At 47.1% G+C, this 26,157-nt stretch overlaps 1 protein-coding gene across 2 annotated transcripts in view; it reads right to left on the bottom strand.

Moving 5' to 3' along the window:
- Nucleotides 1-1,197: 1,197 nt before the first annotated feature.
- The window catches only part of CD101 (CD101 molecule), a 33,229-nt gene continuing 8,269 nt past the window's right edge, over nt 1,198-26,157 (bottom strand). The window contains exons 2-10 of one of the 2 annotated variants that reach the window (XR_001360859.1): nt 25,409-25,789; nt 23,694-24,107; nt 22,106-22,492; nt 17,009-17,392; nt 15,673-16,077; nt 11,394-11,804; nt 8,112-8,507; nt 1,480-2,155; nt 1,198-1,418 (exon numbers count right to left, since the gene is read on the bottom strand). Coding sequence is in view for 1 of the 2 variants with exons in the window: in XM_005859948.2 (XP_005860010.1) it covers nt 1,923-2,155; nt 8,112-8,507; nt 11,394-11,804; nt 15,673-16,077; nt 17,009-17,392; nt 22,106-22,492; nt 23,694-24,107; nt 25,409-25,789 (3,011 nt within the window). In the remaining variant the exon portion in view is untranslated. Of the gene's footprint in view, nt 2,156-8,111; nt 8,508-11,393; nt 11,805-15,672; nt 16,078-17,008; nt 17,393-22,105; nt 22,493-23,693; nt 24,108-25,408; nt 25,790-26,157 lie in introns of both variants that reach the window. The other variant, XM_005859948.2, reaches the window with a different exon arrangement.

A 26,157-nucleotide genomic window follows, 5' to 3' on the forward strand; every position in this document is an offset into this window, starting at 1 on the left:
GGAGCGGGGCTGTGCCAGCTTGGTCCCCACCGGATCCCTCACACCCATCCCGGGCCGGACACAAGACGCTCACTGGGAAATGATCACCCCCGACTCCGCTGGGTGGGGGGCAGTTAGATATTCCAGTGTCACCTCTGGCAGCCTCTGTGCTGTAGTCAAACATGAAACAGTGGCACTTGAGCTGAGAGCTGAAAGGCGGTATCCAGGTGGAGAGAGAGAGGCAGTGGAGGGAGGGGAAGCACCAGAATCCACCGATTCTCTGCCTGGGCCCAGTTCTGCTCTCTTTCCCTTCAATATCCCAATGAAAATAGAGGTTTCTGGAAAAATTGGGACTTTCTAAGAAGTCTTAACTTGAGCTTTGTTCTCTGAAAGCTATGCTCCCTTTCCTGAGAGAAAGGAACGGTGTGCTGACGTGTTTAAGGAAACATTTGGAGTATTTCAAACGAGGCCATAAAGGGAGGTGAAGTTAAGGAACCAGTAGGTCTACAGTGGGAGTTCTCATAGCCACTGATAATCCCCCAGCAAAGGAACTAATTATGTTTGGAGAGGACGTCTGTGCCTGATAAAATAATTAAAAATAAATTGCTCTCCTTGGAAATGCAAATTACCGAGTGTTACAGCAATGCTGTCGGCCACTTAGATAATAAGTAGATGTTTTCTCAAGTCTGTTAGGTGACACTGATTGATTTTCAGTTCTGGCCGGAGCAGCTTTTGAAACAAAGGGAAGGGACCTCAGGCCCAGTGGGGACAGTTGTCATCTCCTGGGGCACAGTTGTTGAAAGTCTTAAACCATGAACACCCCTCCTCCTCCCCGCCCCCCCACCCCCACCCCAATTATCCTCTTGACTTTTCCTGGCTGAGAATAGGGGATCCTGAGGAACCAGACTTGACTGGCTGTCCCCCTTGAACTTCTAGACCCCGCTGGAGTGGAAGGGGATGGTGATACTATGGACCCCTCCTCCCCCAAATAACTACCATAGCCCCAGAGTGCTGTCGGGTTAAAGAAAATTAGGCACTGGCTAGGAGCCAGGAGCCAGAGAGGACTTGAGGGATGGGCAGAAAGGGAAGCTATGATATGAGGCCTTGGGGACTGACTGAGGCACTGTCGCAAAATTAAAAAAAGAAAAAAGCTTTTCCTTAGCAATGACTCAATAAGTCTTACAGAGAACATGGAAAAAACAAAGAAAACAAAGAAACTCAGGCTACAAAATGCTTTATCATTTCATCAAAGAACCAATATTGATGACGCACCTGCTATGCAGAGCTCTTGAGTGGCATTTACAGATGAGATTTCTGCCTCGAAGGAAGTCACGTTCTTGTTGGAGGCAGATTTACTGGGAACGAAGGGCATATCCCTAATTCCTTTTGGCTCGCTGGCATCCCTTCCCTACTCCTCTCCCCTGGAGGCTAAGGATTACCTGGAGCCAGTGGGACAGGTCATCCCTTCTCTACTCCTCTCCCCTGGAGGCTAAGGATTACCTGGAGCCAGTGGGACAGGTCACTCCTGGTCTCTCCAGGGAACCAGTGATGGAAGAGCGAGGAGAGCTGAGGGCAGCTCCCCTTGGGCACGGCTGTAGGATCTCACTTCATCTCCCAGAGGCTGTGTGAGGGCAGGCCTCCTCTGCTCACAGATATTAAACCTGAATCTCTGGGAGGCATGGTGAATGAAAACGGGGTACTGAGGCCATCTAGCTCCTCATTGTTGGGGGGATGCAAGGGGTAGATGAGGTCACACATAAAGAAACATGTAACAGTGCCTGGCACCACATACACGCTCGATAACCTGTTTCCTCAGATTCCTGGGTAACTTACCCAAGGCCACAGATACAGAGAAGGGCAGAACCAGGATTCAGCCACACCCTGGTCTGATCAGTCCCACTGCAAAGTCCACACTCTTCACAAGGCTGCGCGCCTCTTGGAATTCAACTGTCTTCCTCTTCCTCCTCCTTCGTGGTGGCGGGCCCATCGCCAGCCCCCTTCAAGCCCACCCAGAGGGCCTTTTCTCTCTGGGAGGTTAGCCTCAGTGCCGACAACTTCCTGGCCTTCCAGTAGAGGCAGAGGGTGGAGACGAGCAGAAGGAACACAAGGAAGGGGCAGATGAATAAAAAATAGATCAAAGGTGCCGACGAGCAGATCCTGGAAGGAAACGAGGGCTCTACGACAAAAAGAGAGAAACAAAGAGGATCATTAGTCTCCCACTTACTTGCACTAACCAATCTTATACACTTCCGGGAGTCACGGTTACAGGCAAACACACGTGAAAATGACACCCAGAGAGCAGCCGGCCCCTTGAGTCACATGTGAGGAGCAAGGGGGGAGTGTGGGAGCCCAGAACTCCGAGGGTGCTCTTCCAACCGACCCCCTCGCCCAGCAATTTCCAACCACCGCAGGCTCCAACGACCTACTTAAAACTAGCAGCCAGGAGGAAACGCAAAACAAAAAAGAAAAACCTCTCCTTTAATCTTCTTTCCTCAGAAAAGATATCTATAATTCAACCCTCGTTCTCAACTCCGCCGCCGGTCCCGATGTTTTCACTGAGTTATTCCCACTGCTGCTGCTTCCTAATCCCTCCCCTCCCCTCTCTCTCTCACATGCACGGGCCTCATAAAATAGCACCTCCAAATTGGTCTCACTCCCCAGGCCCCCTCCATTCAGCTCCTTTCCTGTGCTGTTCTTACTGCCGCCTCCCCCTGGCATGCGCTCTGCACCCGGACCCTCTGGGCCCTCCTCCTCCCCCAGGTGGTCCTGTCATCTCAGAGACAGTTCTCTTCTATCCGCTTCCACTCAGACCTACCTGTTCAGATCTCTTTCAATCCCCTTCTAACCATCTCTTTTGTTCCATCACAGGTATGTCTGATGGTGCCAGCTGTTTCTACGGGCCCTACAGTGCTTAGCACATGTGTTTGATAACGTTTGCTGATCTGAACTAGATTGGGCTGCCGGGGGCAGAGGATACTATATAGAAAGGCTTGCTGAAGACACTCCATCCGCAGCTGCAGTCCGCGGGGAAGCGCTGGCAGCACCAGACACATGGAGCACATACATGCAGCCCCACAGCGGGCCCCGGCCACACAGCCAGGGAAGCAGACGGGAGGACCGCACCCTCACAGGCTCCAGGACACAGGACCTTGAGTTACTGGGTAAGGACCAGGCTTACAGTCTCTTGATGCAGAGAGAGACACATGTTTCATGAGACACCAACTGCCAAATGTAGCCTTCAGCTACGTTTACTGATGACAGGATATTCAAAACCAGGGCTGTTCTGAAAATCTGGTGCTAACAGGAGCTGTGCTTTCAAGGGAAATTTGTAATAACATAAGCAACTTCTTTTCTTAGAGGTTAAGCTATAGGATTCTTGGGATGTAAACTCGTTGAGATGAAAACAACAAATTCTGAGGTCATTTTGATAATCATATACGACAAGGATTCCATTTTTTGGTATTACTGATGCATTTTGCTCCTTGAAGAACGTGTCTTTGTTGGAAGTCAAGAATCTAGACACTGGTCCAACCTCTGCACTGGCAACTCCGGGAGGACAGGGCCTATGTCTCATGCATCTTTTCTGTGCAGCGCTTTGTCCACAGGTCATCAATGGAGACTGATGGATGAATCAATTACGAGAGTGAATTCCACACACAGGGACCCAGGGGCGTGCCTGCCCTCTTCTTACACAGAGTGAAGGTCATTGCTGAACAGGGCTGACAAGGCGCTGCAGGGCTTCATTGTCTGCATTTTCTCTGGTCTCGTTTAATTCTCCACCTTAAATCTGGTTTTGGTTTCTGAAAAGCTAGATTTGAATCCTTCATCACCCCCTCTCCACATCCTATCTAACCCCTCTCTAAGGCCCTGCTTGATTACAGCAATTCTCGCACATCTTATCTGAATAGATTTGAGGGCATTTGGTTAAGAAGGACAGATAGCCCTGCCCAAGTGGTTCTTGCTTAGAGCATGGAGCCGATATGCCAAGGTTGTGGGTTTGATCCCTGGTCAGGGCACATACAAGAATCATCCAAGGAATGCATAAGTAAGTGGAAAAACAAATCTCTTTCTCTATCTCCCTAAAATTTTAAAATTTTTTTAAAAAAAAAGAGGAGGAGGAGGCACAGACAGAGATGCTGAAGAGACCAAAGGCTAAGGGCCTTGGTACTTCATACTACTCCTGTGCAGAGTGGTGATTGAGCACCTACCATAGTATCTTGGAGAGCTGGCTTCAAATCCTGGCTCTTCCACTTATCATGACTGGCATTGGACAAGTTATTTATCCACTCTAATCATTAGTTTCCTCATCAATCAAATGAGGATAATAATTTCTAGAGTCGCAATGAGATAATGCATAATAAAGCATTTCACATAGTGCCTAGTGCATTTGTTGAGTCAGCAAGGAATAAATATCAGCTAGGATGCTACTGAGAAAGTTAGGAAAATCACAGGCAACTTTCTCGGAGAGATCAGAGAGAAAACAGGCTGAGCCTGCTGACTCCTCTCCGGGGCCACAGGCTTAGTCCCGTTCTTCCACAGGCTAAGTCTCTTCCTTAAACACCTGAGCCCTCAGCCCCCAGGGTGACATTCACTGAGAGCCACATGATTACTTAGGAGACTCTGGCTTCTTTTTCAAGTCATGGGAGGTAGAGAATTGGGAGGTGGGAGTCCACAGTACCCACGTATCACTGTTGCTAGGATGGTGGTGTGACGGTGGGGAGATGAGGCCAGCACATAGAACAGCGGTTCTCAACCTGTGGGTCGCAACCCCCTTTGGGGGTCAAACGACCCTTTCACAGGGGTCGCCTAAGACCATCGGAAGACACATATATAATTACATATTGTTTTTGTGATTAATCACTATGCTGTAATTATGTTCAATTTGTAACAATGAAAATACATCCTGCATACCAGATATTTACATTACGATTCATAACAGTAGCAACATTACAGTTATGAAGTAGCAACGAAAATAATTTTATGGTTGGGGGTCACCACAACATGAGGAACTGTATTAAAGGGCTGTGGCATTAGGAAGGTTGAGAACCACTGACATAGAAGGTGAAAAGAGCTCTGGTACTTGCTTTTTCTGCCACTGAGATGCTAACCTTCAGTGTGAAGGCACTGCCAGGGGGCTTGACTATCTTAATGGGGAGGAGGCTGCTCTGCTTAGAGCAGTCTGTCATCAAAGGGTGGCAAACTGGGCTCTTCACAGCACCGATTGGCCACCAGCTAGCAACCGCCAGCTCCACTGCTTCCAAAGGACCTCTTCTGGGAGGACAGTGTTTGCTCTGGATCCCGCAATCACCATTTCCCACCATCTGCCTCACGCCTATCTGGGTTAGAGTTAGTGACATTCAAAACCATTAAGGTTTGGCATTTTGAATTAATCCAAGTGAGTACCCAAAGCTCAAAGTACAAGGTGTGCAAGACTGAGCCAAAAATGTAATGAGAATATTTTATCATGAGGTTTAATTTATAACATGCTTCTACCCGCAGCCAAACACGTCACAAGGAACATTCGGAGGAGGAAAGGTACGGGACAGTCAGGGGGCTACCAACTCTTCCCCCACCCTAACGGAAACTTGGGCAACTGACTGCCATGTGTGGCCGTGTGGGAGAGTCGGCTCCTGCCAAGAAATAAAAGTAGGGTTAGGTAACCTGACACCAGTGCATCCCCCAAAAAGTGAACGCCTGACAGCAGCCAACACAAGACTGGTTTGCTCATTCTTTCATCAAACACGTGGTGAGCGCTGTGTGTCAGGCCTTGTTGAGGACACTGGGGTAGCGTGGATAAATAGCACGGTCTCTCCAGAAACTTCAGGGTGGTAGGCGCACATATCTCCAGTGAGGACCCACTTTTTAAGTATATCTTTGTCCAAATAAAAGCTTGGAAATAGTAACAAATACCATACTACTACAAATAACCCAGTTCCCGGGAAGCCCTATAGCTTGTCCATTCATTAATCACAGAGAAGTCTCTAGAATAACACATCTATGTCTGGGGTCGGAGGGTGAGGTTAAAAGACTGGAGCCTCTGCCTTGGCTTAGTCACAGCTAAGGAGGTAAGTTGGAGAAGAAAATGCAAGGTTGGTTCCCCCAGGGAAATGCCTCTTAACATCTCTGCCTTCGCTGGAACCACACGCTCCAGTTTTGTTACCTGGTCCCAGACATCTGATGATGTCACTCCCCTGCTTGAACTTGTTCAATGGCACTCCATAACTTCTCTGATAAAGTTCACTTTCTTTAGCTTCATACTTCAGACACGTTTGAGATCTATACCTCCCCATCTCACTAGCCTCATCTCCTGCCGTCTTCAATTGTGAAGGATACTAAGACCACTCCATGTTTAACATTTCCTTTCCAGGGACCATCTGTTTAAAACCTCACACTTGTTTTATAAAGAGGCCCAAAGAGATGAGATTTGTAGTTATGTACTAAAGTATACACTTTTTACAGTTACTATCTATTCTACTGAAAAAAAGTGCTGATTCGGCAGAGCTTAGGAATTTCTATGGGAAAACATATAGGGAATGCGCTCAGGGGGGTGGGACTTCCATAATTGTTGGAATGGAAGAAAAGCTGATAGGAAGAAAAATTCTGCTTGGAGGCTCGGGAGGAAAATTCACTGACGAATGGGCAGGGGAGAGGATGATGGAACCCCAGGGAGCAAATCAGATAGCTTTGACTTCCACTCTAGAAGCCCTGCTGGGGTAGCTGGGAGGCGGCCACCTATCCCTACTCCTGAGAAACTTCCATTTGTTCCCAGCAGCACTCTCCCTCCTGAGGAGTGTCACCAGAGCTAGCGGGTGTCCTAGGAGTGTTATCTCTATCGATCCTTTGTACCCTTCCTGGGGTAGGGAACCAAGACCACACTGCTTGGAGGCTCGGGAGGAAAATTCACTGACGAATGGGCAGGGGAGAGGATGATGGAACCCCAGGGAACAAATCAGATAGCTTTGACTTCCACTCTAGAAGCCCTGCTGGGTAGCTGGGAGGCGGCCACCTATCCCTACTCCTGAGAAACTTCCATTTGTTCCCAGCAGCACTCTCCCTCCTGAGGAGTGTCACCAGAGCTAGCGGGTGTCCTAGGAGTGTTATCTCTATCGATCCTTTGTACCCTTCCTGGGGTAGGGAACCAAGACCACACCGCTGCCTCTCTGATGACCCTTTTCCATAGTTTGTTTAGCTCATCGCTCACCTCTCACCTTCCCCTTAAACCCCACCGGGCAGAAGTGGCTCAGAGAACGAGCTGGCTACAGCCTCTGCCAGCTCATTGATCGCCAGGGAAGATTTACTGGTCTGGCTGGAGACATTTTTGCTTTCATTAACAACTGCTTAATAAATGGCTATGATATGCTTGGCACGGCACTGGCTGGAAGGGTGCCTTCTTCTCCCCCAGCGTCTCTTGTTCCACCTCCCTCCTGAATCTGTGGGCTCAGCTGGATAGGACGACCTTCCCACACAGAGAGGGGTCACCCTTTGGCCAATGGTCTTCAAGGAGCTTGCCTCCCTGTTGGAGCCTGTAAGCGAGTCTATCAGGTGCACTTCCTCCTCTGAGGCCTTCCAAGGCGCAAATAGGAGAGGCACATCACGTGACTGTCCCCATCAAAGTCCTGGTAGTTGGCTGAGCACACAGAGAGATAAGAAGCTTGGCTCTTGGTCATTTAGAAAGGTTTTTCCTCCTTGTTTTGTTTTGATTTTGACTCAGGGAGCAGAGATGTAGCTGATATTGGTTCAACCAGATCAAAGGTAAAGTCACCAGGTCCCTCTCCTTCCTCCCCACCCCCACTGCACATCAGCATCCTGACATTCAAGATCAGCCAGGAGGTAAGGATGTCGGCTGCACACACGCTTAGGTTATTTAGGGATGTAATGCTGAAGGCTTTTTTGTTTGGGACGGGAAGCAAGCGCGGAGTCCCCTGACATCTCAATGTCTATGCTAAAACCTCAAGTAGACCTTGTCTGTCCAAATAAGTTATTTCCGAGAGAAAAGACAAAGTCGCTGTGTTAGGGAGTCTGGAACTGTTTTCAGCCTAAAGAAGGAGCCAACCATAGCTGAGAGGGAAAGGAGAAGAGGGGAGACAGAGGGCCTCCTGCCCATGAAACAAGCCGGGTTGACCCCTCGTTACCTGAGGGCAGCACCGTGAGCACCATATGCTGTGACTCATCCGACGCCTGGCTGACCCACTTGCTTGGGGTGCCATGGAGCTGCCACTCCACCACCCGGCACCAGTACTCCCCAGCATCCTCCATCTCCACCCGACGAAGCTTCAGGACAAAGTCTGCAGGGGACGAACGGTAACAGTGCAGGCGCCTCCTGAGCCGCTCTTCACCATACTCCAGCAAGCCGTCATGCTGCAGGTGCACCAGCTTCTTACTTCCAGAATGTTCTCCGGCCCAGTACCACGTCACAGAGAACAAGGAGGCCGAGCCGCCCGCGCTCTCCAGGCCGCAGTGCATGGCCGCCTCTCCGTGCTCCGTGGCATTTTCTGTCCAGTGCACCTTGGAGACACGGACCTTAGTTCCTAGGAAATAAAATGGCGGTAAGTTAGAGAAGAACCCGGGCTTGTAGACCAGGCACCTCTGAAGCACCTCACTCTCCCGGAGGAGGTCCAGTTGATACTCTTTAGACATCAGGTCCTTCCTCTTCAACACTTTTCTTTGACCTCTGTCCTTCTTCCATGTTTGCGAGAACATTCTCTGCTATGAATCAAACCAGCCACTTCCATCCTTTAGCCATACCTCTTGTCTGCCTGACCTGCCGCTGAAAGCCACCCAGCTTCGGTGGGTGCTCTGCCTGCTGCGTTTACTTCCCCCTGTCACCTGTCTCTTCTGCTTCCCAGGGGGACCAGTCAAAACTTCCACTCCACACCCCCCCACCCCCAATCCCTCAAGTGAGCTATTCCACCTTGCCCTTCCTTCTTAGCAAATCGCCCTCCTCCCACACACCCGGGGATCTCGGGTGGAGACACAGGGAAGGAGGAGGCTGTCTGAGAGACTGACCATTTTTGTACAAGTGTTAGAATACTACTCAAGGAGACCATTTACCTTATTGGATTAGACTAAGTTTTAAACAGATTTTGACACTTAAAAAATTTTTTTCTCTCTCATCAGGTAAGGAGTTGTAATGAAGGCTAGAGTAGTTACAAGCAAACAAACAGAAAAGAAAGCATAGTATGTACTAAATGTTAAACTCTACTACAAACAAATGTATTAATCTCTCTTTAAAAGAACAACGTTGTGTGGTGAGGGCCTGGGGCGGGGGGGACAGGTGCAGGCTAGAAGGGGACAGTGGAGGGAAGGGGGTCACCTGTAATACTTTCAACAATAAAGAGAAAACAAAAAAGAACAACTCTGCCTGATCCTGGATTCTTTTTCAGTTACCATTCTTTACTCTTTCCTTCTCTTGATGGCAAAGCATGGGAAATACTAGCTTATGTGATAAACTAGTATTTACCTGCTTCCTCCTTTCAAAGTACTTCCCTACGTTATTGCAGCCAGCCCTCCAATGCCACTACCATCCTCCGGCCAGTTCCCCAGTAAGGGCCTGATTTCCTGCTCTGGTCCTTGCTGTGCCCTCTGTGGTTTTTGTCACTGAAGTTCATTTTCTTCTTGAACTCCTCTCCTCTTCTGATTTCAGAGAAAATGTCCCTCTTACAAATGTCCCTTCTCAGGATCTTACCCTGGGCCTCTTCCTTAACCTACTCCTGACACCAGGGTGCTCAGCTGGCCACTGCAGCAGCCACACCCAAATATGTTTTGTTTGACATTCTCCGGATTTTAAAAGGATTTGAATTTGCCTCAAAATGAGCCATGTCACACACACAAAAAACAACTGTAGGCCTTTCTTGCTATATTAAACGACTGGACAACACTGAGCCCACATACTTGAATGGAAGCTCTGGCTTGAGCTCAGCAGTGGCTGCCTCCTGAAAGGGACGTGCACACATTGTCAAGATTTGGCTTAGCCCTAGTTGGTTTGGCTCGGTGGATAGGTCCTGGGTTTGATTCCAGTCAAGGGCACATGCCCAGGTTGCAGGCCTGATCCCCGGTAGGGGGCGTCCAGGAGGCGGCCGATCAATGATTCTCTCTCATCATTGATGTTTCTATCTCTCTCTCCCTCTCCCTTCCTCTCTGAAATCAATAAGAATATATTTTCTTAAAAAAAAGATTTGGCTTAGACAACGGGGAGGAAGGGATGCCAGCCCCGCAGATGGAGAATGCCGAGTGTGCACGAGCTGGTGGGACGGCAGAGAGGCTAAATGCAATATAGGACATACTGAGTGTGAGGGACTCCGAGGCATCCAAGTAGCAATGCCCAGCGGGCCGCTGGTTAAAAGCCCCGGAGCTCAGGAGACCAGGCTAAGAATAGAGACCTAGAGCCAGTTCATTGAAGGCGGCAGCTGGAATCAAGGCAGTGTTTATGAAGCTCTGAAGAGAGCAGGGAAGAAGGAGAAAAATGGGCCCAGGATCCAGCCCCGAGGAACACCCACGTTTAGCAGGGAGAGGAAGAAGGGTCTGAAGAACAGTGAGAAGGGGAGCCAGAGGGGCTCCCTACGGCCCTAGTAGACTGTGAGCTCCTTCGGGCAAGAGCCGTGCCTTACATCTGTGTATTCCTAACCGCCTCACACACAGCAAGGCTCAGTACAATCTTGCTGTTGATGTTACATCAAAAATAGAATCTTAAGTGCCCAAGTAGATGAACTTATCTGCATCGTGCTGTTGGATCTCGTCCAGTTCCCAACCCTTAGCCGTGACATTCATTTAATGTTAATCAACACTGGAGGTGACCCATGGAAGGCTGAGAGGTCTACTCAACCCTGCCCACACGGGACCGCAGCTCTCTCAGGCCAATGCAATGGGTGGAACTCCTATTACATTTTTAAAGATCTCCTGAGGCAGAGGCGATCCCCTCAGTAAGCCATTCCAACGGTTAACTACTCTTCCTCGCCTTCTGTTTAGGCAGCCAAATGTTGAAAAGCAATTTCTGCACACATCCCTGTAGAGTTGTACAGTTTCTGTTCACAGTGGGAGAAATATGCTTCGTATTACTCTTTCTCTGCCAAATTACAATAGAGCCCCACCGGAATGACACAGCTTGTTATTATACTAGTAGAGATCTGAAGATATGATACCCTGGGTAGCTGCCTGGACCAGGCTGCCAGGCTGTTCGGCAAACCAATCAAAGGACTCTTATTCCCCTCCAAGTCTATGAACCTTCAGATTGATTCACCTTAGGTGACCCACCGCCCCCCTCTGGTGGGTTTCTGGGTCCTACCGTCATTGTGTAGGACATGATTCCTAGGACTCTAGGTCCTATTTTTACCTTCATGTGATCAGTCCGAAGAACAGCTGCCTGAGAGAAGGTGGCAACCCTACAGAAAGACGTGTGAGTACACTCACAAGTTTACCTGTGGGCCTGAGTTTCAGTTCTGTCACACCCGATGTCTCTTCTCCAAGCTTGTACCCAGTGCCATTTGCAGACAAGAGCCACTCCTGCACCGCGCAGCGGTATTTGCCCTGATCGCTGTCTTCCACATTCAGAATGTGTAGCTGAAACATGTCTTGGGAAACTTTCTCGGTGTGGAATTTTTGTTTTCGCCGAGGGGTACGAAATTCATCCCCATATTTTACAACATTGGTTTGGTCCGTTTCCAGGATCCTCAGCCAGGATGCGTTAGAGGAAATGGGAGAGAAGTACCAAATAACGGCCAACTGCAGGTGCCCAGTCGTCTTGGATAAGATGCTACATTCCACGGCGGCGTTGGAGTTGATGGCAAGCTCTTGGGCTTGACTGCTGGAGTTCACTTTTAGCTTGCTCTCTAAATTAAAAGAATGGGAGCAGCGACATATTTTACTTTGTTAGAAGACAGAGTTTCAAGGGAGAAGATACACAGTAGAGGCCAACTAGAGCAATAACTCCTACATCCTTCAGATGTGTGAACTCCCTCTCCAGCAGCCCCACCGACAGCTCATTCAGCCTCCGACAACTCACTACCTGACAAAGCGGCCTATTCAGTCTTCAGATAGCTCTGCCACTAGAAAATTCTTCCTGATATCAAGGTGAGTTTTACCTCTCCACAACCTCCATCCACAGGTCCTGGTTTTACCCTTGCCCAGGGGGAGGGGACAGGCGGGTGGGGCAGTAAGGAAGAGTCATACAGAAAAACCCAATCTCTTCCACAGGATAGCGCCTCGGTGTTTAAGCACAGACATCTTCTCTTCTGTAGCCTTTTATAACTCAAAGGGAGAGGAAGTTCTTTGTCTGTGTGTTCACTAGCCAGCACACCCTTGGATTCACAATTTGCCAGTCTAGTTGTATGTGCCTTCAAATATGGGTAAACAAAAGGAAGTTGTATGTGGGCTATTAAAATTGTATGTCTCAAGAAAGAAACCCATTGAGTGACAAAAAAAAAAAAGATTCATATGTCTCTATGCAGCCACTCAACTGTGGGAATATCATATACATATGGAATCAACTATTCTTTAATCCCAACAGCTTTTCTGCTTAGTCAGAAAGATGAATGATAAAACCTGGCTTCCAGATCTTAGTCCAGTGGTTCTCAACCTTCCTAATGCCGCGACCCTTTAATACAGTTCCTCATGTTGTGGTGACCCCCAACCATAAAATTATTTTCGTTGCTACTTCATAACTGTAATTTTGCTACTGTTATGAATCGTAATGTAAATATCTGATATGCAGGATGTATTTTCATTGCTACAAATTGAACATAATTAAAGCATAGTGATTAATCACAAAAACAATATGTAATTATATATGTGTTTTCCGATGGTCTTAGGTGACCCCTGTGAAAGGGTCGTTTGACCCCCAAAGGGGTCGCGACCCACAGGTTGAGAACCGCTCTCTTAGTCTCACTTCATGTTGACATCACTGATTCTACTTTTGTAGCTGCTTATTGGTGTTGCTCTTCCGTCAATAAGCATTTATTAAGCACATACTATGTTATGTGCTAGACTATTCCAGGCTCTGTGGATCCCTCCCCTCGGTGGGTTCACAGTCCAGAGGGAAGGACTAGTGCAAGGACAGAGGCTTAGAGGTTATAGGATTGTGTCACCCACGCAGGACAGAGGTATGCAGGAGTGGCCATCGAAGCACACTCCAGGACCACCTCACCCAACTGTGGGAGTGAGGGACGCTTCCTGGAGGAAATAGCTCTAAGCTAAGTCGTAAGGGTTCATAGGAATTAGACTGATGGAGAAGGAGTTAAGAAATCCTATACAAAAGAAGCAACTTGAACAAAGACTTTGAAAATGAGAGAGAACATAGAGTATTTGAAGAACTGCAAGTAATTCAGGGTGGCTGGGGTTCAAATTCAAGATGGAAAGTGGAAGGAGATGATGCTGGAGAGACATAAAACGTACCAAATCATAAAGGACCTTGCAGGTTGGGCTATGGGAGTGTGGATATGAAGTGAGCAGGGAGGAGTGGTGGATGACTCGGGCTTCCCATGTGGGTCACTGGTGGGTGGTGGGGACATAAAAGACAATGGAGGAGAAGTAGCTTTGGGGGGATAATAATGGTGCATTTATGTTTTGACATATTGAGTGTAGACATGTCTTGGCGGCAGCTGCATAGACGTGTCTGGAGATCAGAAGAAATGGGTCTGGGAGTTGGCAGGACATAGGTTGAATCCGGGGTAGGAATAAGCCCACTTCAGGAGAGTGTATAGGATGAGAAGAGAGCAACCTGAGGATGAAACCCCAAGGGATGAATCAATGGAGGAGGAGAATTCTGCAAAACAGTATGAGAAGGAGCAGTCGGAGCGTTAGGAGGGAAACCAAGAAAAGCTCATATCATGAGGTCAAGAAAAAAGAAGTTTCAAGAAGAAAGGCTTGGGCCAACAATTTCAAAATCCACAGAAAGGACAAGTAAATTAAGGCACGAGTTCATCAACAAGGAGACCATTACTGTTACCAAAAACATTGCTGAGCAGCAGACAGAACAATGACAGCCACCACGTTTGAGCATCTGCTTGATGTGTCAGGCACTGTGCTAGGCACATTATGCATGCCACCACCTTTAAATTGCACATTCGCAGTTTACAGGGGAGGTCCCAAGGCTTGGGCAGGTTAAGTGACTCGGCCAAAGCCATGCTGCTACCCAGTGCTTGTCAGATCTAATTGACCTCAAAGGCTCTCGAACACTCTTCCCTGAGAGAACGAAAGTCATGAAAGAAGATACCCGACACAGCAGAACTTGGCCCAGGTTGTCTTGCTTTTAACCTCTATGCTCTATTAGCAACTGACAAGGTAAATTATATTGGCCAATAATCATAAATTCTCTAACTCATATACATCAACGCATTAAAGTAAGTGGATAAATATATTCTGATGAAATGTACATGATCCACACCCCACTGGTGCTAGCCCTAGAGGTCCCCGCTGTGCCATGTGGTACTACTCTTGGGTTGCTGGCTGGTGGGGACTTGTGGAAAGATGGAGAAGGGGCATGGAGGAACAGTTATTATTAGTCGGTGTGGAACTATTTCAGTGTTTTAACAACCAGCATGGCCATTCTGTGCATACTGACACAGTTAGCCTAGATAACGCTTATATGTGGTGCTGATGTATGCAGTACAAACACAGGGAGAAGCATTTCATGTTTGAATTCTATAACTTACCCAAAGTGGGAGTAGTATTTTTTTTAAAAAAAGGAGGGATTGCCCTGGCTGATGTTGTTCAGTGGTTAGAGCATCCGCTGGTGCACCAAAGGGTCCCAGATTCGATTCCCGGTCAAAGGCACATACCTCGGTTGCAGGTTTGATCCCCCGCTCCAGTCAGGGCATGTGTGGGAGGCAACCAATCGATGTGTGTGTGTGTGTGTTTCTCTGTCTCTCTGTCTCTCTCCCCCTCATCCCCTCCCACTCTCTCTAAAAAATTAAAGGAAAAAAATATTCTCAGCTGAGGTTAAAAAAAAGAAGAAGCAGGGATTAATTTTGAGTGGTGATTACCTGGTAAAGAGATGACTATCCTCAAGGGGTGAGAGCTGGCAGAAGCCCTCGCCGGGCCATTCATGGGCAGGGAATTTCTGTCATAAACCTCCACCTTACACTGATACACTCCCGCCTCTTCCTCAGTGGCCTCGTGGATTAAGAGTTGAGAACGAAACGAAGACTGTGAAATCTTTGTCCGCCTTTGGAACTGGGACGGGAAGTCCCCCCACTCAATGGTGCCATTATGAGTGACTCGAACGAGCTGGTGAGAGACGTGAGAGCCGGCGGGCTGGAACTGCCACATCACGGTGAGTGGTACCTGGAGGTCGGAGTAGCCGGCCCCCACTATGCAGGCCAGGTCAACGGTGCTGGTTAATTTCACTTGCGGTTGACGGCTCATCAGACTAACTTGTAAACTCGACGCTGTGGGCAGAAATGCGAAACGCAATTTGTCGTATGTTTATCAAACCAAAGTCCAGCCCTGCCCAGCTTCCCAGGCACCATCTCTGCACACCGAACCATCATTCATCCCCGGGGAGTACCAAGTGATCCCCCGCTCCAGTCAGGGCATGTGTGGGAGGCAACCAATCGATGTGTGTGTGTGTGTGTTTCTCTGTCTCTCTGTCTCTCTCCCCCTCATCCCCTCCCACTCTCTCTAAAAAATTAAAGGAAAAAAATATTCTCAGCTGAGGTTAAAAAAAAAAAGAAGCAGGGATTAATTTTGAGTGGTGATTACCTGGTAAAGAGATGACTATCCTCAAGGGGTGAGAGCTGGCAGAAGCCCTCGCCGGGCCATTCATGGGCAGGGAATTTCTGTCATAAACCTCCACCTTACACTGATACACTCCCGCCTCTTCCTCGGTGGCCTCGTGGATTAAGAGTTGAGAACGGAACGAAGACTGTGAAATCTTTGTCCGCCTTTGGAACTGGGACGGGAAGTCCCCCCACTCAATGGTGCCATTATGAGTGACTCGAACGAGCTGGTGAGAGACGTGAGAGCCGGCGGGCTGGAACTGCCACATCACGGTGAGTGGTACCTGGAGGTCGGAGTAGCCGGCCCCCACTATGCAGGCCAGGTCAACGGTGCTGGTTAATTTCACTTGCGGTTGACGGCTCATCAGACTAACTTGTAAACTCGACGCTGTGGGCAGAAATGCGAAACGCAATTTGTCGTATGTTTATCAAACCAAAGTCCAGCCCTGCCCAGCTTCCCAGGCACCATCTCTGCACACCGAACCATCATTCATCCCCGGGGAGTACCAAGTATTTGGGGGGTAGATGCTGATTCACAGTACAGTCTGTCCTGAATGCTGACCTCAATTTTCCAAAGTTGAGCCTCTTCTCAGAGCGTCCTCAGCAGCAACAGCAAACAGGCAAGTGTTTGTCCAGTCCGCTCCTTAGACAGCTGCCCCTGAGTGGGAGGGGTGCTCCCCAGGCCCGGTGCCTGGGCTCCTTTCCTTACCCCCACTCATGTGCAGTACACTCTTCGGCACACGCTAGGCGGACTGTCATTCCAGGGCTGCAGCTGTCAAAAGCTGAGTGTATGGGACTCAGCTCCACTTGGCATACCTCTTCTATAAGTCTACTCCAATTCCTAGGATTTCCTTTTTAGCCTTGAATGACAGCTTACAAGTTGTACCTTAAAGATGATCTTTATAGCCCTGGCCGGTTCGGCTCAGTGGATAGAGCATCAGCCTGACTGAAGGGTCCCAGATTTAATTCCACTCAAGGGCATGTACCCCGGTGCAAGCTCAATCCCAGGCACGAAAAGGAGGCAACCAATCGATGTAAGATGGATGTTTTCCTCTCTCTTTTTCTCCTTCTCCCTTCCACTCTCTCTAAAAACCAACGGTAAAAATATCCTCAGGTGAGGACTTAAAAAAAAGATGATTTTTATAAAGATGAGTGAACTTTGGAGATTAACTGACAGTCATGGTAGCCAAAGACTATGCTCTGTGTTCTGGGTACACACACCTTAACTAGGGGATTCAGGAGGAGACACAATCAGATGCCACCCCATCTCACTGCAAGAGATATTGGTGATTTCAGAAAAGGATTTCTTCGACACTTACCCAGAGATTTTACAGTGACCGACATCTTCTGCGTCCAGCTCAGGCCTCTGGCCTGGCTCCGGACCCTCTCGAACACTCTGCACTCGTAGGTGCCGCTGTCCGTGACCGTGGTGGAGGTGATCTCCAGCCGGAAGGTGGCCCAGTCCATTTTCTCCAGCCTGGCGTGGCCGTGGTTAGTGGGTGTCCCATAGGAGGCACCCAGTTGCACGGTGCCATCCTGCTCCATGCCAGCCACAAACTCCGGCTGTGTCTGGCCCTGTGGCACGTGCCACCAGCTCACGGACAGGAGACTTTCAGCTCCGTCTGCCTTGCAGAGAAGGGTGAGTGCCTCTCCTTCCCACACAGCTTGCTGCTTGTTCTGGGTAGACATGGCCACACTTCTTGCTGTGGATTACAGGTTTTAGAAGAAAAAAATTATTATTATTTTTTAAAAATATTTTTATTAATTTCAGAGAGGACAGGAGAGGGAGAGAGAGATAGAAACATCAGTGATGAGCGAGAATCATTCATTGACTGTCCTGCACACCCCACACTGAGGATCAAGCCTGCAACCTGGGCATGTGCCCTGACGGGGAATCAAATCATGACCTCCTGGTTCATAGGTCGACGCTCAACCACTGAGCCACACCAGCTGGGTAAGAAAAAATGAGTTCAAGGAAATGAAAAATTTTCTAAAACACAGGGAGATCTCATTCATTGGGACGTGACTGGTTAGTGACAAATCAGACCAGGCTGCTTGCTCCTGCACCACCTCAGGAAAAAAAGACTTGCCAAATGCTTTAATGGTGGAAACAAGACAGCAGAAAGGATATCAGGGGAGCCTATTCACACTTAAACAATTTATAATGTGCCCTTCTTCTTAGCAGTGTGTTAAATCAGCCCTTCCTTGAGAACATCTAGTTGGGAAAACATCTGGCAATATTTTGTTAAATTAATTAGGGGGGGGATGTGTGACCCTGAAAGTAACGAAGCTGTGTTTATTTAAATTTTTAGTTTTTTGGAAGTCAGACTTGCACAGTTTAAAATGACCATCCTCTCTCTACTTACCTTTTTCCTAAATTAGCATGTGTTTTGAACAGGGAAGGAGTATTGTAAATAGGATTTCTGTTCACAATACTCTCATTAAAAACGATTACTTGGGGGAAAATACATATGTGCAGATATATTTCTCTTTTTCAAATTACATATAATATATAGGTGGTGTTGGCTGAAGGGAGATCCTTCTTTTAAATCTATAAATGTGAATCTGGTTCCCAGGTGGGAAATTCAAGATGTGTAGAAATGCAGACATTCATTCAATAACCACTTCCTGGGCAAGCCCTGGTCCTGGGTGCTTTGTAGGCAAAGCAAAGACAGCTCAGGAGCTCATGCATCGGAGGCAGCCCAGCCTCAGGCTGAAGGCCCAGGTCCCTGGAGTCAGAATGATCTTGGGCAACATAGTTGACCTCTCTGAGCCTCGATTTTCTTTCCTGTAAATATAAGGGTACTAATAGCAATCACCTTATCACATTGTTGTGAGAACTAAATGAATGGCACATGCAAAGGGCTTAGCCTGGCTGGCAAGGGAAAGTGCCCAGTAAGGGTTAGCTGTTAGCATTAGTATGTTATCATAGACACTTCGTGAAAATAGGGTGGTTCAGAGCGAAAGGAGAAAAATGAAAAAGAACTGGCACTGGGAATCTGAATAGCATCTAATTGAATTTGCAAATTGTTCTTCCCTGCTGTGGACGTAGTTCACTCTTCTGCTGTTTTATATATATACTAGAGGCCCAATGCACGAAATTCATGCAAGGGGCTCAGCCCTTGGCCTCTGCCTCGGCCCCTGCTGCCCGCCGGCAGCTTTGTCCAGAAGGTCGTCAAGAAGGACATCCGGCCTAATTAGCATATTACGCTTTTATTATTACAGATGTATATAAGTTACAAAGGCAGAATGAAGATTAATGTCTACAAATTATATATATATAATATATACACATATATATGCATATATATGTGTGTGTGTGTGTATATATATATATATATATATATATATATATGCATGCAAACCTGTTTCCAAATTTTGGGTATTAGAAGCATGATTATACTTACATTTTTGTCAAGTTAAAAATAGAGTCATAACTGAGGCTTAGAAATTAGAGGGAATTTTATTGCTCATAATCTCACTACTCTAATGTAACCATTATGGTAATTAATGCATGTAGAAAGCTATTGTTCCAGGGACTGGAATGTATGACTGGACCTGCCCTGACTTCAGGAGACCCACAAGCAACTCGAGCTTTGTGTCTCAGGAGGACTGTAAGCGACAAGACAAGACTGTATCTGAGCCATTGTGCTCCAGGGAGAGAATGTCCCCTACGCAGGATGCAGATAAAGGGGATCTCAGAAAATCGCTGGACTGCAGCTTTTATCTGATTAACCTTCTTTCCTGAATTCCAAACCCCTTACCTATTTTCTCCTGAATTCTAAGCCCTTTACCTATACTTTTCTTCTCCTTATAAAAAGGGTGGCTTGAAATGAGATGTAAGGTGGACTTTTTAGGGTACATAGCCTGACGTCTTCTCAGATTACCCGCCGTCTGAATAAAGTGCCCACAAAGAGTCAGTCCTTGTTTCTACTTATTGATTCTGGTAGTGACAGGTAGCGCTGATGCTGACTTTCCCGGTTTCAGTAGTGCGTCTCCCCCTTCTGTCTAAAATGTTCATAGAAGGATACAACTCTGCTCATATTTCAAACAATGGTTTGACTTTCATTTCTTTTTTTTTTTTAACTGATTTTTTTAGAGGGGGGGGAGGGGGGAGAAAAGAGAGAGAGAGAGAAACATAGATGTGAGAAACATCGACTGGTTGCCTCCCGTAGGAACACACAACCTAGGCATGTGCCCTGACCGGGAATCGAACCTCTGCCTCCCATAGGAACATACAACCTAGGCATGTGCCCCGACCGGGAATCCAACCTGCCCCCTTTTGGTGTACGGAACAACGTTCCATCCAACCCAGCCACACCGGCCACCCTTTTGGTGTACGGAACAACGGAACAACGTTCCATCCAACCCAGCCACACCGGCCAGGGCTGGCTTGACTTTTAAAACTGAGTGTGCAACAGGATCCTTAGTAAATTTGCTAAATACTTTTTCTGTTTCTACATATTGGGCCCATTTTGGGCTCCAGCCTACACAAAGGACTGTGTTTGCTTTAGAAGACCACCCTACTGGTAAGCTTAGGATCTGTACTCCATGACATACACCTATGGTCCCTTTGGCACAAATTCCCACATTCTGGGTTTAAGAAAGGTCACAGATATGCTCCAGGGGAAACTGAGATGCACAAAGCAGAGATTTAGTTCTGTGTAAATATGTAAACCGCCTACATTGTTTTCCTTGATTCCTAGAAAGTTAAACCAAATGTTTGGTGTGAAAACTAACACCAACGCACTTCCTGGCTCGCCACTCTAGGCCAGAGCTTCTGTATCTTCATTCCTAGCAAACGGGGAGATGAAGAAAAGCATGAAAGGGGAATTTATCTATCTTGGGAGATCTCTCCAATGAGCAAGTACAATAAGGATATCTTAATTTTTAGTTCGCTTTTGGTTTTTGTTTTCAGGCAAATTAGTCTTTCCAGACTTTGAATTTAATACTCAGCCCAGAGAATCCTAATTCAGTCAGCCCGCTATAACCGTGGGTTCCTCATCTGCTGATTCAACCAAATGTGGGTTGAAAATATTACACACACACACACAAAAGTTATTATTACACCTGACATGTACTGTGTAGCTGGGCCTAAGATGGTGGCATCTGTACAAACTTTTTTCCTTGTCATTACTCCCTAAACAATACAGAATAACAACTACTTACATAATATTTACATTGCATTAAGTATTATAAGTAATCTGGAGGTGATTTAAAGTATACAGGAGGGTGTACACAGGTTATAGGCAAATACTATGCCATTTTATATAAGGAACTTGAGCATCCATGGATTGTGGTATCTGTGAGGGGTCCTGGAACCAATCCCCATGGACACTGAGGGACCACTGCATTAGTTGCATATTTATCCATTTTTTCTCCACACAAAAGCACTGACTATTCAAATATGTTTAAGGTCACCCAACCTTCATAAACTAAGTGAGAGCTGAGTGGCCTTTCCAGTCTCATTCCTACAGCTACTCAGACCCATTGGACAGACATCTCACCACATCACAGCAAAATGCAGGGAATAGAGCCTGTGTACTATCATTTCCCTCTTCATTCCTTTGCTGAGCCATGCTTTGGTGCAGAATTATGACTTAGAAAAAAAAAAACTTAGAACTGGTCCCTATGGCTGGTGAAGATAATAAAGGATTGACAAAAGGCACCTGAATGGTGGAGGAATGTGGGGTGTAATGTGGGTGTTCATTCCCCAGGAAGAAGCAAAGTGGAGCTTTTTCCTCTTAACCTACTCACATCACACACACAACAAAAGAAGACAGAGGGCTTCATTCAGACAGGTGTTCTCTGCTTGAAGAAAAAGCCACTGTGGAAAATTAGGGCTGCCAGCAAATAGAATCAAAGAACCTAGGATAGCAAGAAAGGATTTAAGGACAATCTAATTGTATGTCATTATTTTACACTTGAGGAAGTTGAGATTTAGAGAAATAAAGTGGAGCATCCACGGTCATGACCCATTTAGCCGCTCAAGAACGGGACTCAGGCCCAGCCAGCGTGGCTCAGTGATTGAGCACCGACCTATGAACCAGGAGGTCACAGTTCGATTCCCGGTCAGGGCACATACCCGGGTTGCGGGCTCGCTCCTCAATAGGGGGCGTGCAGGAGGCAGCCGATCAATGATTCTCTGTCATCATTGATGTTTCTCTCTCTCTCTCTCTCCCTCTCCATTTCTCTCTGAAATCAATAAAAATATATTTAAAAAAAAAAAAGGAAGGAAGAAAGAACAGGGCTCAGGTATTCGGCTAGTTTGGGTGCTTTCCTGTACTTCCCCCCCAAAATGATCTGATTGACACCTGACTCTTCAGGAAATCTCCACTCTGTCCCTGAGGCAGCCTATACTAATGAAGGAGAGGATCTGAAAAAAGCTTGACCATGCCTGGTCTGACTTCACATACCTGCTGGCTTCCTCAGGTGCACGTGACTGTCTGGGGATTGCTTGCTCTGAAGCAGCTGCCAGGAGCCCATCTGAGCCCTTGTCATCTCCGCCACTGCGCATCTGTAGGTGCCTTCATCCTCTGGGCCCGCAGCGAAGATCTTGAAAGAGAAAGCCTTGGGGCTCAATTTTGAAACCTGGAGTTGTCCTTGACTTGCTCTCTCGTTGTAGCCTTCCTTCAGGCCCAGAACTCCACCGGCATCAATACGGGCCACTTCCATACCATTGAAGAACCAAACGCCCTGAAGCTGTGGGTCCCGGCCACTGCCTAGTACCTGGCACACCAGTTCCAAGGGTTTCCCTTCAGTAAACGTGCTCTCGGCCGTAAGGTTGACTTGAAAATCTCTCACTGGGAAACAAAGCAAGGCAGGTATTTAGAGAGGCCACTGCATCTGTCCCTTCAGTAGCAGAGAGAGATGACAGCCCCGTAAGGACAGTACAAAGACTGAATGCCATGTTGGGGTTCAAGTCTAAGGAGGAGATAGGCCGAAGAAATGCCTAGCATCGAAAATGCCCTTGCCTGTTTCTTACATCACACAGAAAGAACAGCATACCTGTTCTCTGAATGCAATCCTATTAAGCAGGATGTGTGCATAGATGTATAAAGTATAGAGCAATGTGTTTTTAAAATAAAAGATATGACAGATTTTACGCGATGTTGAATTACTAGAAATTGTGATTTCTTGCTCTATATTTTGGCTGAGAGTATCCAGTGGAGTTTTCCTACGTTAAAAGCACATGTGATCTATGACAGGTTCACAGCTAATATCATTCTTAACAATGAAAAACTGAAAGCTTTTCCTCTAAGATCAGGAGTAAGACAAGAATGCCCACTCTTACCACCTCTATTCCACATGGTACCAAAAGTCCTAACCAGAGCAATTAGCCAGAAAAATAAATAAATAAAAGGCATCCAAATCAGAAAAAAAAAAAGAAGTAAAATCAGGTGTAGAAACTCCAAAAGACTCCACTCAAACAACTGTTAAAACTAATACACAATTTCAGTAAAGGTGCAGGCTACAAAAATCAACATCCAAAAATAATCTGTTGTATTTTTAGACACTAACAACGAACTATTAGAAAAATAAATTAAGAAAATGCTCTTATTTACAATCGCAACAAAAAGAAGAAAATGCCACCCAATGCAATCTACAGCGACTCAGGCCAGGTGTCTGTGGTGACACACCTGATTCCGAAGGCCAGCTCCACCGCTCAGCAGCGGGGTGACCTTGGGCAGAGCATTTAGCATGGCTGAGGCTCAGGGTCCTTGCAGAGCCTGGCCAGAATGGTAACAACACTCACTATTTCCACATACGGCTTGTGGAATCTATCCAACTATTCAACAGACCTTAGCCCATACAAACCCTCCTGTGGACAAAGCCAAAAACGGACGGTCTTTCTTTTATTTATGCTTCCCGGATGGCGAAAGGAAAATTTACTCAAGCTTTCAGGAAAAACATTTTTAGATTCAACAGAAGATTAGAAGAAAAAAAGAAGTTATCCCATAAATACCCACCATCAGCACATTAATTTTCCGAGAAGATAATTACCTGCTGGCTGGATTCTCAATGTTGTTTGATCTGTCTGCTTTTTTGCAATGAAAGTCCAGGTTTCATCCGGATCCTGAATCCATTCAGTTGCCTCACAGAACAGCCGGCCTTGATCCGAGGGCTGCAGGCTCCCTATGGACAGCCTGAAGGTAGCGGTCCCAAGCTTGTCGAGCCGCACGGCACCACGTGCAAACCTCTCTGTGTATGAGGGCCCAGGGAGCAACGTAAAATCTTTGGAGAGGGAAATAATCTTGGTGGCTGGACTTCCTCCATCCTGCAGCAGGTACCAGGCGACAGACAGGTGGGTATGCTGAGCTGTGGCTTTGGCTGCCTCACAGGTAAGTTCTAACGGCTCACCTTCCTCCTTACTGAGAGTCTGGGGACTCATGGTGGCAGAGAGGGTGTCTGGAATAACTGGAAGCAAAGACATAATGATAATTGGCCCAATGCCAGTCAGACTGGTCTACTTAGATGAGGATGGCGCCCTGACCCGCCATCAGTAAAGCACATACTTTGAGTTTCTTTTCTGGTAGCCATACGTGTTCCCTGTGGCCAATGCAAATGTTGGCATCTATGTACATACAGTCGGCGGAACTCAGCAAAGCTAATGGCTCCCTGATGCACTGATCCTGACTTTACATGTTTAGCCTAGGCTGTAGCCAAGGTTGCTACTTGGACGTGAAGTATTTAAAGGGTAACACCCTGGGAGCTAGAAGACCTAAATTCTGATCCAAAATCTGTCCCTATCTGACTACACGAACCGGAGCAAGTCAGTTCACTTCCTTGGCCTTAACCTGCTCCTTTATAAAACAACATTCTGAAACCATCTGTTATCTGCTATTCAGAGCCAACATGCAACCTGTTCGAAAGTGCTGATAACCATCCTACACCTCATCATTCTCTCCGTCCTCAAAGGAAATGACAGAGCCTAAGCTTAAGTGAAGGCAACACTTAGATTCGATCAATGACTATTTACTGAGCATCTATTTAGTGCAAGGGACTGAGATAAACATCCCCTCCTCCTGGTGCTCAGAGTGAGGTAGGAGAGAGTCACAGAAGTAGCCAATTACCACATAAACGGGTGAGGGCTAAGAATAGTGGTGTGAATAGAGCATTGAGAGGAAAGAAATTGGAATACTGCCTGCAACAGTCAGGGCAGGTTTCAGAGCAGAGGTAATAGCTAAACTGAGTCCTGAAGTATATGTAGGAGTTTGCTAGGCTGAAAAAAGGGTGATAAGATATTCTAGGCAAAGGGACAAAATGGTAATTGCAAGAACTATTACCCTCTCTCTTTTGGTAAATATTCTAGAGAAGGGTAGTTTGAAAATAAGCATTGACATTATGACATTAATACCACCTATGACATTAATACCAGCTCTTATCAAGTTAATGTTCTGCCTCCAAGAGAAGACATAACCTGATGAGAGCTCTCTAAGCTTTGACTGATGCTGTGGCTACTATCAACCTATGGGTAGCTGTGGGTAGGCCTTGGGAAGACACACACTATCTCAATCTTCAAGGCAAAGTTGATTGGAAAAATTAATTGACAGCTTTCAAAAACACGAAATACCTATTTGTGATAAATCCCCCAAATATCCAGAGAGGTACATGGGCAATTTTGCTAAAGCAAACAGCACAATATAAAGCCATGTCACACCGCAAGGCACTGCGATGGATATTTGGGAGTGGCTAGCAGAGGAGGGCACACGGCTTACCAATCAGAGTAGTCTTCGCACTGTAACTCCCATAGTATTTGCTATCAGTGTTCGGTGTGTGACACTCATATTCACCAGAATCCTTCACCTGGAGCTTTGAGATGTGCAACAAGACTGAGTTGCCCTGGAGCCTCTCCACGTAGACGTCCCTGCTTCGCACCCGCTGCGCATACGCTGCGTAAGTGAAGTCGGCATCCTTGGTGCTAACGATCTGGATTTCTCGGGCCGGGGCTGTCGGCAGGTAAACAGACCACTGGAAATGCTGCTCGGAAGGTCCCTGGTGGCCAGTTACCGTGCAGCCGATGCTGACAGGGTAACCTTCAGCTCTAAACAGCGGTCCTTTCTGAACTGTTACTTCTCTCTGGCCAATGCTGAGCTTAGCTTGCAAGTGGGAGAAAGAAAGGGGAATAAAAATAGATTAGTGTCCCAGTTCCCAGCGTGCCTGCCTTCTGCAGCTCCCTGTATTACAATCCCTGTAACTGAGATCGCAGGTTATTAGCTATAATCAACTCAAAGGTTCAACATCTTCTTTAGGCTGAGGAGCAGCGGAATGGCTTGATGAATGAATTGTTCTTCTATAACTTTAACTTCCATTATAATCTCTAGTCTCTTAAAATCAAGTCTAGCCCTAGCTGGTTTGGTTCAGTGGACAGAGCGTCAGCCTGCGAACTGAAAGGTCCCAGGTTCGATGATTCCAGTCAAGGGCACATGCCCAGGTTGTGGGCTCAATCCCCAGTGGGGGACTTGCA

The sequence above is a fragment of the Myotis brandtii genome, unplaced genomic scaffold (genome assembly GCF_000412655.1).
Source record: "Myotis brandtii unplaced genomic scaffold, ASM41265v1 scaffold131, whole genome shotgun sequence".
NCBI classification, from domain to species: Eukaryota; Metazoa; Chordata; class Mammalia; order Chiroptera; family Vespertilionidae; genus Myotis; species Myotis brandtii.